Source organism: Carassius gibelio, chromosome B14 (genome assembly GCF_023724105.1).
Source record: "Carassius gibelio isolate Cgi1373 ecotype wild population from Czech Republic chromosome B14, carGib1.2-hapl.c, whole genome shotgun sequence".
NCBI classification, from domain to species: domain Eukaryota; kingdom Metazoa; phylum Chordata; class Actinopteri; order Cypriniformes; family Cyprinidae; genus Carassius; species Carassius gibelio.
In genome coordinates this window covers 10765993-10780774 of record NC_068409.1, presented here as the reverse complement: position 1 = coordinate 10780774, position 14782 = coordinate 10765993, and the positions used below count along the sequence as shown (strand labels likewise).

At 33.5% G+C, this 14782-nt stretch overlaps 1 protein-coding gene and 1 non-coding gene across 3 annotated transcripts in view; both read right to left on the bottom strand.

Annotated features, from left to right (window-relative positions):
• Window positions 1-1701: 1701 nt before the first annotated feature.
• On the bottom strand, window positions 1702-1784 carry trnal-cag (transfer RNA leucine (anticodon CAG)). The gene has a single exon. It is a non-coding gene; the product is annotated as a tRNA-Leu (tRNA).
• A 1127-nt stretch (window positions 1785-2911) lies between these two features.
• trpc3 (transient receptor potential cation channel, subfamily C, member 3) overlaps window positions 2912-14782 on the bottom strand; it is a 31958-nt gene continuing 20087 nt past the window's right edge. For both annotated transcript variants that reach the window (XM_052575236.1, XM_052575237.1), the window contains 7 exons: window positions 11974-12207; window positions 11476-11740; window positions 9805-10000; window positions 8163-8372; window positions 5620-5703; window positions 5423-5498; window positions 2912-5088 (listed from right to left, as the gene is read on the bottom strand). In XM_052575236.1, the coding sequence (XP_052431196.1) occupies window positions 4946-5088; window positions 5423-5498; window positions 5620-5703; window positions 8163-8372; window positions 9805-10000; window positions 11476-11740; window positions 11974-12207 (1208 nt within the window). In that variant the 3' untranslated portion in view covers window positions 2912-4945. The remainder of the gene's footprint in view (window positions 5089-5422; window positions 5499-5619; window positions 5704-8162; window positions 8373-9804; window positions 10001-11475; window positions 11741-11973; window positions 12208-14782) is intronic.

Below are 14782 nucleotides of genomic sequence, written 5' to 3'. Positions count from 1 at the left end.
TCTGCTAATTGATTAAATGTAAATAAATAAATAAAATGATATTATATTATATTATATTATCCTCATAAATGATTAAATGTACATTTAAAAATGGATGATGAAAGTGGTCTACCATAACTATCTTCTCACTCTTCCAAAATAAATCATCAGGAAAAATGACAAATGAAAACCGAACCAAACATGTATAATATGGTTCAATCTGCAGTTCTAAAACCCAGATTTAGTGAATTAGGCTTCTGGTTGGGCTTGGTTCCTAGATTGACATCCAGAAACTTACAAACATGAACCATGATATGCTTATCTTAACACTAAATTCTATCTATATCTCTATAGATATATATAGTCAGGCTCGGTAGTTAGAAAATAAGCTGTGTAGTTCTAACTATATACAATGTATCTATATTCAAAAGATGCACAGGGTGCAATGAATACCTTAACATTTCTATATTGTTCAGCAAAGACTGTCATGTCATGATGATAATACAGACATACAGTATAGAAGCACACGCCCATGCATTCAGGCCAAGAAAAATTTATGTTCATACATGCAAGGTCCCTCCTTTTCTTTCTTGCCTGTTGTCACTGCTAATCACACCACCTGCAGACAGCATGCCAAAACACCATTCAATTCCAAGACTATCATGTTACAGCTCCCAGTTAACACTCTGCTTTCTGGATCCTCATGAAATGTTTAGGTGCAAATTGTTTGGACAGGTTTAGATGAACTGGACTTAATATTTAAAAGTGATGCTCAGTCCTATACAGTATGTTAGTGTTTAATGTATTAAGTGGTTAATGTGATATTTGCCTGAATGAATGTACATCATTAAAACCATTAAATGATACCAACTTGTAATGATAAGAGAAGATAGCTATATTTCATGTTAATAATTTAACAAGGGATTATAAAGTAGTGCTGAACTCTGTAAAGAATCAGCGCCAGGATGTGAGTAATTCCTATACACCCACACAAATCAAACAAACAAGGTGCAATGTTACAAGTTCGCTAATCACATACTTAATAAAACGCCAATGAAAAGCAAGCATGCTGTGCATTACTGAACTAAACAAGATAAAGACAATAGTCACACAAAAGTATGTAAAACACAGAATTTTTAGACACTATGCTTTACATGAGAAATACTGGGGCTAGTTGTCACAATGTTACTCCGTTACCGTTTCTACGGAAGCCTGTATCTGTCACAGTCCTTTTATCTCACAATTCTGAAAAAAAATCTGAATTGTTAGATAAAGAGTCAACAATTACCTTTTCTTTTCTTTTTTTATCTGACGACAAAACAAGCTTTCAATCCAGGATTTGCAATCCAGCTAAAAAAAAATTACTAAAATGGTCCAACAAATTTGTTCCTAAATATTTAATGAGCATCACAGAAAGGTAAACCATGTTAAACAAGGTCTGGGTAATTAATGGTTTGTAATCTGAACTCATTGTTTGAGGCATGCTTCTTTGTGATATGACAAAAGAAAAAATATGGGTAAGGTTGAACTTGTTTATATTTGAATGATTGGGTGTGTCCTGAAAGATACACATGCTTTTCACTGAGACAAAAAAGAAAAACGGCTTACAAATATAAATGTGTAGATTTCCTGTAGAGCACTTCTGTCGGCCACTCATTTGTTGGTGTTTTGTGATAACAGCAGCATTGTGTTTTAGGATTCTTTTCAAAGAAAAAGTGTGTTTGTCAGAAGTGGGATCCGAACCCACGCCTCCAGAGGAGACTACGACCTGAACGTAGCGCCTTAGACCGCTCGGCCATCCTGACTCATGAGCACACTTGTGCACAGAATGCGACTAGAGCTAGGCTTATTATGTAGATCTGTCACAGAATGTAAACATTTATACAGTCATCAGTCTTTATGAAAGTTGCAACAGAAGTGAATAATAACACTTGCCAGAAAGGAAAAACGCCCCTGTAAACGCAATGCATAATAAAAGTCCCCAGGGTTTATTTGAACATGCTTGAAAAAAAGAGGGTGGCTGCTTGGTTTAGAGGACGATTTTCAGCAAAAATGACATGTAATGTGAAAAGAGCTATTCAAATAAAATGAACTAGACTTGACATAAATACGGTATATCATGATTTTGACATTTATATAAATGCATTATGGATGTTGATCTTTTTGCCATATTAAATTTAACCAGTAAAATAAAAAATAACAACTTTTCCACTCGAGATGTATTTTAATAGGCCTATTACATTTGACTATTTTTACTATTTTGTAGTTTCAGCTAGGCCTATTTTTCTTTAGACAAACTGTGAGTAAACCGTATAGAGTAAAATATTTTTTTTTTACTATTTATCTGTTCATTTACAAATGGTATTTTATATGTGTTGTTGTGTTGAAATTAATACCATTTCTTCTAAATAGCACAGCTTTCGTCACTGCGTATAGACATTTATTGTTAGCAGGCCCTTTAAATAATATTTAATATATTTTCATATATTCATAAATAACTTCTCCAGAATGTTCTGCTGTGACCATGTGAGGTGATTAAAGAAACACACTTTCATATAAACCTGACTCTGTATGTTGGCATAAAGGGGAAAACATTGAATATCAAAAGCAGTATCCTCAAGGTGGATTTTAGTTGTGTATGTAGACATCAAAGCATTCTTAAGAACACTGATTAATCTGTATTTCAGTTATTTAAAGGATTGTGTAAAGCTTTAGTAACGGTCTTGTCTAATTTGTATCAGCACTGATGAAGGACCAGAAGAACCTCTCTGTGAAAAGATCTCATCGAAAGCGTGTTTGTTTCAATAGATCTGATTCTGATATTAAAACACTTGCAGAATGGTTTGCGATGGCACTGTATGTTAAAGACATTTACTTTAGGTTTCACTTGTAGACCTGTGTGATGTGCTCACAATAAATGAATTACAACACATTTGTTTTCATGAATAGATTTTATATAGAAAACATTACAAATTTCAAATTTAGAGTCTCAATGCTATTGTATTACAGTAATATTTATAGGTAAATTTCTCAGATTTCCCACTAAAATCATGTAATGTTTATATGAAAATAATGCATAGCTTATACATTTAAGGAAATGAAACGAAAATGCAAGCAAAAGCAAATCTGAATTGACATTCTCACGCATATTTGTGTTGTTGTTGAGTAGCCCTGCTCTGATCTGATGAAATATATACTGCCTGCTGCTGCAGATATACTGTGTCTATCATGAAATATAACATCTACTGATTTGGATTTAGCCTACATAAATAATTCATCAAGAGAGCCTTGAATTTTCTTTTAAGAACAGTTACACTTTGTGAAATGAGACGGCGCCCTCTATGGATCGATCATTCATAATGACACTGAAAAACCCTCATCGGAACGACATCGGTTCTCAAAGTCCAGGTTTTTACACAAAACATTTTAAATATGATATCATAATCTCCACAAGCCTAGTTCTGCTCTGACGTCACAAAACCAACAAAAAAAAAACACATCTCAAATGTCTTCCCTTTGTATTTCACACGAATAAATATTATGGGTTTGATAAATGATGATGATAGAATTTGCATTTTTGGACAAACTATTGCTTAAAATAAGATTCAGGCAACAATTCCTGAATATGAGTTAAACAGAAAGTAAACAGCTAATTAACTTCTGTGCACACAGTGGAAGTGACTGTAACAAAACAACAACTAAAGTGACTGTAACAATAAATAATATTATTAAAAATAATCTGTAAGATGTTGCCAACTGTGATGTACAGACAAACATTGACCCTGCATAGATTTGTGCTCGAGGGTTTATGGACACGTGACCACTAATATTTAATCTATTAAATTTGAAGTTTTACAATTACTCTAATACAGGTTCTCAAGGAATTCTGGGAATGGATAAAGACAGATGCAACTAACATCCCTGCCTAAAGCTTAAAGAGAAATACTGTACATTTAGCTAATTAAAATATTCAGAATTACCACTATTTTACATAAATGCATGATCACAGATGTGGAACAAACAACCACTAAATATAAATAAAAAATAATAAAAAAATAACATGAACCAAACATACTGTGATGTATATGTGTCAGTCATCCATAAATAAAACAGGTTACCAAGTTTTTTAATAGTCATAAAATGAATGCATTTTAAATACAGTACACAATTATATATATTTAACACCAATAATAATTTGTTTCAATCTATATTTTAACTATTTGGATATTGCTTGTTAATTTTTTTTTTTTTTTTTACTGAATAAATGTAATTGTTTTTACAATGAACAGATTTATGCTGAGCAATCTGAATACATTTTACTTAAATGCCACTTATAAAATAAACAATAACTAAAAAAAAAAAAAAAAACTTTCTTCAGCTAATTGCCCAGGTGATTTTTCTTATTTTAATTTGGATTAATCAAATGTACTAATTAATTAACTAAAATAATGAAAACTTAAATCAATTAATAAACTATATTCAGAAATATAATGAAAAATTTGAACTTTAAAAACGTTAACTAAAATGAAAATAAAATTTAAAATAAATAAAACTAGATTCAAAATATTAATAGAGCTACAACAGCATCTCAAAGACATTAACATTTTTGAAAAACAGAATCTTTCTGAAAGCCATTTATGTATGACTGACAAATATGCATTAAATGTATTATTATTATTATTATTTTATTTATAATTTTTTTTTTTTTTTTTACCTGTGTAACCTTAATGGCTGGAAATTGTATGTGAAATTCAAATACAGAAATCTTTGAGTGGAGCTGTCAATCAACCAAACAAAAGAAAACAAAACACTGTCCAGTAGAGTGACCCACATTTTACCTTAGTTAACAGTAACTTAAAGAAGAAGTGTATATTTTATGCCCTCATCTGCTATTGTTTAGACAGAGCTCGGGATCCCTGCATATTAAATTATTTCAGATAAAGAATGACTTCACCGTTGCTTTGTGTCAGTGTGGATGGACAGATCGTGGGTTGAGTTTGTCACTGAGTGTCTGTATGAGGAGTGAGAGTTCTTCTGTGGCCTGAGATTTCTCCTCCAGCAGCTCATATCTCAGACTGGAAATATCCTGCTTGATCTCCTTCAGCTCGCCTACAGATCAAACACAAATATATATGAAAATAGGAACATTGTCAAGAACATTTGAGGGTAAAAATATGCATAATTGTCCTGCAATAATAATAATAATAATAATAATAATAATAATAATAATAAAAACTCCTAATGATCCTTAAATAGGCTTAATATTCTATAATCGAAATATGATTTTTCTTTCTTTCAGTTATGAGATGCAACATGTTTTTGTCAGACTTACTCCTACATAAACTTTGAGAATTATTACATCCTAATCATATTAGATTTATCATAGAGTCATCCTTTTTTAATATCCGACTAGTTCTCATTGTAAGTGTAAGTCACACTTCACCTTCGTTCACTTCATCATTTTCTTTGTCCACTTGTGCTTTCAGTACATAGCGTTTGATGAGACGCTTCATAATTTGCTGTGTGAGGGAATCAGACAAAATGATGATCAGAGAAATGGATAAGGGTGAATTCTGCAGTGATAATTCATCATAGGAGTGAGAGAGAGAGAGAGAGAGAGAGAGATGACGGAGGTCTTGCCTGATAGCGTGTGGGTTGATTTAGGATGCTGTTGAAGCTGTGAGAGTCTGGCATCCTCATGTTAGACTGGGTAAAGAGGTTCAGCTGTAAGCATTGAGAAATATTGATTATTGAAGATGATCTCGCAGGGGTTTTCAATAACTGATTACCAGATTTCAGTAGTTGAGATCAAAACCACTGAAATTTCACAATTGACAATTCCAATTTCAACACAACAAAACCTATGTATAATACGATATTAATATTAGATATATCTCTATCCATCCATTCTATAATAATATAATATATATAAATGTAAATGTAAATGTTAACAGATGAAGAAATTACATGTAGCCATTTTTACAGTTAATAATTCAAATAATTAAGTTAACAGTTAATAAAAATAAATTAATCAAAAATAACAATAAAATTGAGACAATAATGTTTAATGGATCAAACGGATCAAATTTCAGAAGCAAATTTATGTAAAATAAAATTATCTATAATTTTTGGCCTCCAGGGGGCGTAACAAACCACTGAAATGACTGAAGACTTTCTCGGCATTGTTGTTAGCGTTAACTGAAACCATAAAAAAATGTTTTTTAGAAATTGAAATAAAACTGAAATAAAATAAAATACATTAAAATATTTATAATAATAATAATAATAATAATAATTAGAAAACTTGCAGTTATTTCAGTTGTTTTCCAAGGCTAAATATCTAATTTTACTTTAAGCTTAAGTTCTAAAACTAAAACTAAAAAAGGAAATTTTAAGAAATATTAAAAGGCTATACGGAATATTATATATTTGTAGTATATTTTACTACATTAAAGCTAGAATTATTGGAAAATACTGAAAAAACAACAATAATGAATAAAAATGCCAAAAGCATATAATAAAAGAACTTAAACTAAATTAAAATATAAACTGAAAATACAAGATATTTAAAACATCACTAAAATACTATAGCAATTAACACTAAAATAACAGCAATTCTCAAACAGAAGACAGAAAATGCAATGGCAATTTTCTGCCAGGACAGTATCCAGTAATCCATCAATGGACATTTCCATCAACCCTAAAATATAATGCAATGATTTGCAAAATACAAGAAAACACCTGTAAAACACCCCTAACAGGACATTGCGCCCCTATTTTACAGATTTCTTACAGTGTAGTTCAACAGTTCCCACTGTAAAGACAGACTCAACCATCTGTGGTTGAAACAAATTACAATCTAATGTGATTATATACTTGAGCTCATAACAGCTTGACTGTCCCTGTGCATGAGTGAATGTTCCCTGATGCCCTCGCGACTGATTCAACATCAACAACAGCAGTCATGCAAGCATCCAGCAGATGAGCCCCTCTCTTCCGTGTCTTTTGTAGACGCTGCTCTGCACATGTTCTCCTCAGTTTTTCAATTACGCAGCCCACGGGAGACGCTGAACTGATCAGAGTGAATTAGATGGAGGCCTCTGCCACAGATGAATCTCAATAATGCAGTTACTCTCATGGTTTTGTGGTCATGTGCTCACGCTCGCACAGGAGATGAAGTGACATTTGCCCCGAGGAAGCAATGATTTCACCTCTTCATCAGAGTTTGCTCCACTCAGTTCTGCATTGAAACGCCATCGATTCTCTCCGTAGGCTAAATAAAGACAGAACTATCTGTCTTTTTTCATGGAAACACTAAAAAACGGTTTGGATTGGGAAATGTCGATAAGTTAATTACATAGGGAGGTATTATCTGGGCTTTATTGGACAGATAGATCATTGTGGCTCTCACTGGACAAAAAGGACAGACTTATTAAGAATGGAGACAGAAAATGAATGGTGTTGAGTGAATTATCACACTGAGAGCAGGGCGGATGGTGGAGAGGTACTTCATCCTTTAAAAAAAAGAAGGTGGAGAACTGTGTCAGGCTACAGATTTAAGAAAGAGGGAACTGGAGGAGGAAAGATATCATGCATCATTCAAGAGCTCCTTCACACACAGAGATACAATGATTTTAAATTCAGGAATCTGAGGGTGCAAAAAAAAAAAATACTGAATGAGGCCCTTAGCAATGCTATTTTTGGCAAAAGAGAAAAATTGATAAATTTGACCCATAAAATGTTTTTTTGGCTATTGATATAAATAACCCCAGCCACCTAAGACTGGTTTTGTGGTACAGGGGGTTTCACTTTACATATGTATAATATATAAAATTAGATGAATGATAAAATGTTATACATCTACTTTTTGAAGATTCAAACGTAAACACTATAAGACATTGTATACTGTATTTTTAAATTCAGGTAAACTAATTTCAGAAATTCATTTTTCCAATATTTACTGACTAAATATATTAAATATAAATATTATATTTGTGTGTATGTATATAATGTAAACATTTGCATTGTACATGTAGATTTAATGTATTGATTCAACTTTCTGTGTATTTTGGCCAATTCAATTTAAATTCACGCTCATGAACTGAAAAAGACATTTCTTAAAATCAGTATTTTGTGCAACCCTGACACACAAATAAAAACAATCCTCATCAGCAAGCACATACTCTGGACTTGGAGTTGTCCGTGCCCAGCTCCACGTCTTTCTTCAGGCGGCGCGGGCGACACCGCAGCAGGTTGACCAGTCTCTTGACACACAGATAGAAGGACTTCGGGCTGGGGACGATGCTGAACGGAGGCGGGAGAGTCTTGCCGTTGTCAAAATATGAGAGCCAGAGTTTAGACCGAGCGAACTTCCACTCCACATCTGCGTCATCCTGCAAAAAACAAAATGTTAGATACGGTATAAAACTATTAGAATTGTTTACATTTTTTTGATAAATGAAAATGTTTGATAATATAGAATAATGAGAGATTTTAAAAAAAAAGTCCAGTCATTTTTGACCAGGAAAACTTAATTAGGTCTAGAATTTTCAGCATGGCAAGGGTTAAGCTGAGGTTCAGTGTTACATTTTCGGACAGCAATAGGCACTAAATGCCTCTTCTCCAGAAATCTGAAGTATGAGCCATTTGCTCAAGTACAATTGCTCAGTGAGAGTCAAAGCCCCATCTAAGAGTCCTTCTGCAAGATTACAGTCATTTTAACAGCAGCGTTATCAAAAGCCTCAGACATTATTTTTCTCCCAGGGGACAATTGGAAACACAGAGGACAAGTTTGATCTGATTCCAGACATATTTTTGGCAAAGAAGACTTTAATTAAAGGCATATATGACAATTAGCTGAAAATGTACTCATCTTTAGGCCTTCAAAGATGTAGATGAGTGAGTTTCTTCAAGGGAACAGATCTGAAATAATTTAGCATTACATCACTTGCTCACCAGTGGATCCTCTGCAGTGAATGGGTGCCGTCAGAATGAGAGTCAAAATAGTGGATAAAAACATCACTATAATCCACACAATTCCAGTACATCAATTCAGTCTTGTGAAGTGAAAATATGATTTCTATGATTTCCTTCACATCAAAGCCCACTGAAACATCTGTATAGAACTGTTTTGGACTGTTTTTGATTGTAAACTGTGCTTGATCTGCATATTTCTCTCCTGATTCAGACGTGGTGACTTTTTTACTGGATTAAACAATATTATGGATAGAAAGATGTTCAGTTTCTTGAACTGATCAGTCGTTTAGCTTCAAAAGACATCAATATTTAATCAGAATCCACAGGTATATTTATTTTGTGTTCCTTATTATGCTTTATTGAGACTTTGACATTTTATCAATCACAAAACGGTTTCAGCTAAATACCTTCTTAACTGTTCTATTCAGGAAAAAAGTCATTTTGGGTTAACTATTCCTTTAAAAATGTCTTGATGGATTTGTTTATAACAAACCCACTTTTCACTTCACAAGATGTTAATTGATGGAGATTGTGGATTATTGTGATCTTTTTATCAGCTGTTTAACAGCACCCATTCACTGCAGAAGATCCACTGGTGAACAAGTAATGTAATACTACATTTCACCAAAGTTCTTCCAATGAAGAAACAAAAAAGGGTTCAAAAGTGTGTGGTAGTTTCTTCTTTCTATTCACCTCTCAATCACAGCTTTGTAAATCTTGATTATGATTAGCTTGCTCTTAGGTTTCATTTTGGCACAAGTATCGGTGTTGGCGATCTCACACTCAATCTGAATGCAAACTCTAAACTCGTGTGGGATTCTCTAAAGAGAGCACTGAAAGACAGCTCACCTCTATTTCCTGGTACGAGCTGTTGATCATGGCAATGAGCATGTTGAGCAGAACCACCACCATGGTAACATTGTAGATCCCGTACAGCACATAGCCAATGTTCTCAATAAATTTATGATCGTATTTTAGCACCACAGAAGAGACTTCAGACAGCCCGAATATGGACCAAAAGAGAGTTTTAAAACTCTCCTCAACCCTGTGAACACACACAAGAGCGAAGAGAATGTTTAAAGTCAACATGAAGTGTCCACAATCCATTTTGAAAAAAAAATTCAGTAACTGTTTGTCCTTCAAACTTGATTGTAATTGCATTGATCATGTTTTTCTTATACTGTAATGTTACATAAACAGCTATGATTATGATTATGCTTAGAGGTAGGAGTCGTATTAGCGACTATAAAAATATTTTGAATGCTAAATTGTTACTAAAATCTTTATTTAGATCAATTGCATTTTATAACCTTTTAATATTCGCTATAAAATGGGTAGGTTTAGGTTTGGGGTAGGTCAAAATGTCTAAAAATCTAAATCGCTTACTGATAAAATGAAAAAAAAAATGCATTAATATGAACATCTTAATTATATAAAAGATACGGAAATATATTTAGTTTTTTTTTTAGATAAAAATACGTAGCGATTTGCTTTAGCATCAATAAAAACGTACAAAATGTATTTTTTGTGCTTGTAAATGTTACGTATTAATACCTATGTAAACAATAAGACCAGGCTGCACACACACACACACACACACACACAAGCTGACTTGTAGGTCTTGTTTGATCACCTCTGACCTGCAGAGAAACAAACCTCATCCCGCTGGAGGCACTCTAGTGTGAAATGACCTCCAGTATACTTGACAACCTCACATTTGATGCTGGGAAACCAAGAGTTCATTTCACAGGACTGACACATTCACTACAGATGCTCCGCCTGACAGAACACAGAGCCTTACTTTGAGTTGAGCAGCCGCATGTGGTATATTTATGACCATCTTGCACAAAAGTCGCATTTATCGTGGTAAAATGAGAAACAAAAAAAGTCCACCTAAAACAAGGCAAATAAAAAAAAATCTAATAATAAATTGTCTATAATCTTGTTATTTTGAGTTTAAAACAATTTCAGAATCATTTTGGTAGAATTAATTGCTAATTAAACTAAATAATGTAACTAAACTGATGCAAAAAAAAAAAAATCTTTTAAAAAAGAAAAATCATTTTAAGATATCCAAATAATTTTTGTAAAACGAATTGCTTTGAAGTATTTAAAAATATGTGTTAAGTTGGTCATAATGGTCATTGCAACACTGACTAGTCAGTTTTATAAAAAATAATTTTAAGATGTTAAAATTAATTTCTATAATTAATTGTAAAGTTAACTGTAAAACTGTCATCTAGTCATTGCAACAGCTGACTAATCAGTTTCTGAGGTTCACTAGTTAATTTAACTGGCCTGTTTTTTTGCATTTTTGTTTTATCTGTAATTACTTTGGACTAATGGACTACTATTTACTAATGGACTTTAGCACAAGAATGTGTAAACATTAACTAATCCATATATACCTGGTTAACTCAACTAGTGCATTTGAAAATATGTATACTTATACACATCCATAATTATACATATGTTTTATATTTTCCTCAATATGCATTGCAGAACATGCATGTCACTCACGTGGTGAAGGCGGGGTTAACCTTTGCCCCCAGGTAGTAAGAGTAAAGGATGAACATGCCAATCATGAATGCGAGGAAGACCATGATGAAGAGGACCATGAACTTGAAGATGTCCTTCACGGTTCGTCCCAGAGAGATCTGCAGCGGCCCGAAGCTCTCGTTGGCCGGGAGGATGTAGGCGATCCGAGAGAAGCTCAGGACCACAGCGATGGCGTACAGACCCTCAGAGATCAGCTGAGGATCCGACGGAACCCACTTGTCTCTCGCTGAAAAAACAGGAAATTTAAGTTTAGTCCATTTACATTTATTTTGTTTCAAGTAACAAAAATGGTACAAATTACTATAGTGTGCACACCCATCAGCAAATCCTTGCATGTAAAAAAATCATTACATTTAATCATGTTTTTATTTATAATATAAAACTACCAATATTCATATAGAACATAATGTTAATTGCTTGTGTGTACAGATACAGATACAGATACACATACTCTCTCACCGTATGTGAAATATTTGATGTCTGGTGGCAGCGTGACCATTGAGAGGTCTGGAGCGTGGATCTTCTCATCCACATACTCCTGGGCTTTCATTGCTTGTAGGAAGGCGAAAAAGCGGGCTGTGAATGAAGCGATGAAGATGGAGAGCATGCCGAAATCCAGAAGGTTCCACAGCTGCATGATATATTCCCTCGGCCCCTCTGTCCAGAGCTCCTTACACTCCGACCACATCATTCCTGCAGAAAACAGAGGCGTACTGAGGGTCAACACAGCAGTAGCTTATAAGCATTCTATGCAGTGTAGCTGAAAATAGAAATAAGCTTTTTTGTGCTAGTTGAATGAACTTAACAAGACCTGTTTTGCAGTGTAGTTATCATTTCTTGTGGTAACTTCAAACTCAAGCAATTCAAGCATCTACACTGTGCCAGAAAATACCTAAACATTCATCCTTCATTCTCTCTTTCTGACGGAAAACAGATTGATGGAAATGTGCTATAATGAACATGTAAAAACAATGGAAGGCAATTCTGATTTGTGTAGATATATGAAAAATAGATGAGAATAGTGAGGCAAATTTCACAAAATCATATCCAGGTCACAAATTCAGATAAATACATTTTTGCATAAGAATTTTTTTTTGAAAATTGATGGACAATTCAGCATATTTCGACCCCAAAACTCATATAACCATTATACATTTGGACATTTTATTATAGAGGTTTTTTTTCTTGTATTACGGTAAATGTTTTGTTTTGTAATCAAATGAAACCCATTTGTAATAAATTATTATTGAATATTGATAAAATGAACTTTGCAGTTTATTTATTTACTAAAAACTGTTATTTAAAAAATAAACAAATAAAAAATAAATGTATTTATTAAATAATTTTTTTATCACAAAAATGTCAAATTTAAAAATTGACACATTGAACAACATATATTTTGTATATATTATATATAAATTCCTTATTTATTACATATTATTTTAAAAGGTAAAAGTTGGGCATGGATTTGTAACATTTACTCAGTCGATCAGATAAGAAAATCATGGAGCTGACAAAACAGATTGTGGACTGAGGTCATATTGAGATACTGAGACATCAGAACATAAGAGGTGAGGAAGAGATCAAAAGAGAGAGAGAGAACTAATCAGACAAATCAAAGAGCCTGAGGAGAACACAGCATGATAGGAGAATTATGATGGAGCCTCAGCGAATTACATTGCATTATATCTTTAATTTTAAATCGAAGCCAGAAGAATGCCAAAAGAAATCCATTTAATGAAAAACTTCACACAATTCACTCTCACACTAAAAGCAAGCTAGATGGAAAGGTTTTTTTTTTTATCTCCAAAACTAAATGCCTTATTTCAGCAGAAGCCATTCGATTGAGCGAGAACAGTGACAGGAGGTTGTGTTGAAGGGGGAGCAGTCAGAGGTTTGGGTTCAGAGGAGGCATGTTGAGCCCTCAGCCATCACCACAATATAATGGACCTTCCCACACACACTTCCACAATGTTACACTTGTATGAGCACTATAATCACATTCTGAAAGAAAAAAAAATACTGTTTGAATGAACATTCTGAACACACTATGAACAAATATTCTAAAAACACACTTTGAATGAACATTCCGAACACACTGTCAGTAAATGTTTTAAAGACTCACTATAAACAATCTGAACATCCAAGCTGAACGCACACTTGAAATGAACATTCTGAACACACCATGAATGAACATTCTAAACACACTATGGGAAAACATTCTAAAATCACACTTTAAATGAACATCTGAACACACACTTTGAACAAACATTCCAAACACATTCTAAACACACTATATCTTACATTTAAAATCCAATTATCCATAAGCTTAGTGCACACTCAAGGCTTGTAGTGTGTGCTTGGTTTAAAAAAAGGTCAACCTATTAATGGCCTTCGCGCATGGTCACTTCTAAGCACAACAAGGATGGCTTTTACACTTATAACATGTCAAAGGTGTCATCACCGACTGAAAGACCATCACTCTGTCACTATTCCGATGGAAGCCAAGCAACGCTTTTAGATTTTTGCACCATGCAAGCAAACAAGCAAAAGTCACATGGTGTCATGAATTATAAAGAACACTGCAGCAACAGCACATTATATTTGGTGACACTGACTTAATGATAAACTAAATTTCTAAATTAAAAGATGAAAACAATCCAAAAAAAACTCGCCCTTAATCACCCTTAAAATGAAAAATAACAGATGCAAACATCACATGGCATGCAACACATATTAGTTTCCCTTATTTAATGCGTTACCCCAGAATTTTGTCCTGGATGAAATGGCGAAACATTTTCTTACATCAAATGTAATGAGGTGCACTCAGCGTGGGTGAACTCTCCGAACCACAAACGGAATAGGAAAATGTTCTAAACCCAATCCGATCTGCAGTTTGCCCTCTCAATGATGCATTGCCCGTGAAAAGCCTTGCATTACTAGATCCTTTCACAATGTGACAGTGATAAATGAACATTCCTAGTTTTAAATGACTCTAAAATAATATGCTGAACAGTGTTTGTTTGCTTGTTTTGAGTTTCTTAAAGTGAGCATTGAACCTTGAAACGTACTCAAAAATAAGCTCAGGTATCAGGTACCTAGTTCAGGTAACGCTGTTTCAAAGAAAGAACTAACTAACTAACTAATAATAAGATAATTTCTTGAGGATCAAATCAGCATATTAGAATGATTTCTGAAGGATTGGACTAATGATGCTGAAAATTCAGCTTTGCATCAAAGGAATAAATTACATTTTAAAATGTATTTA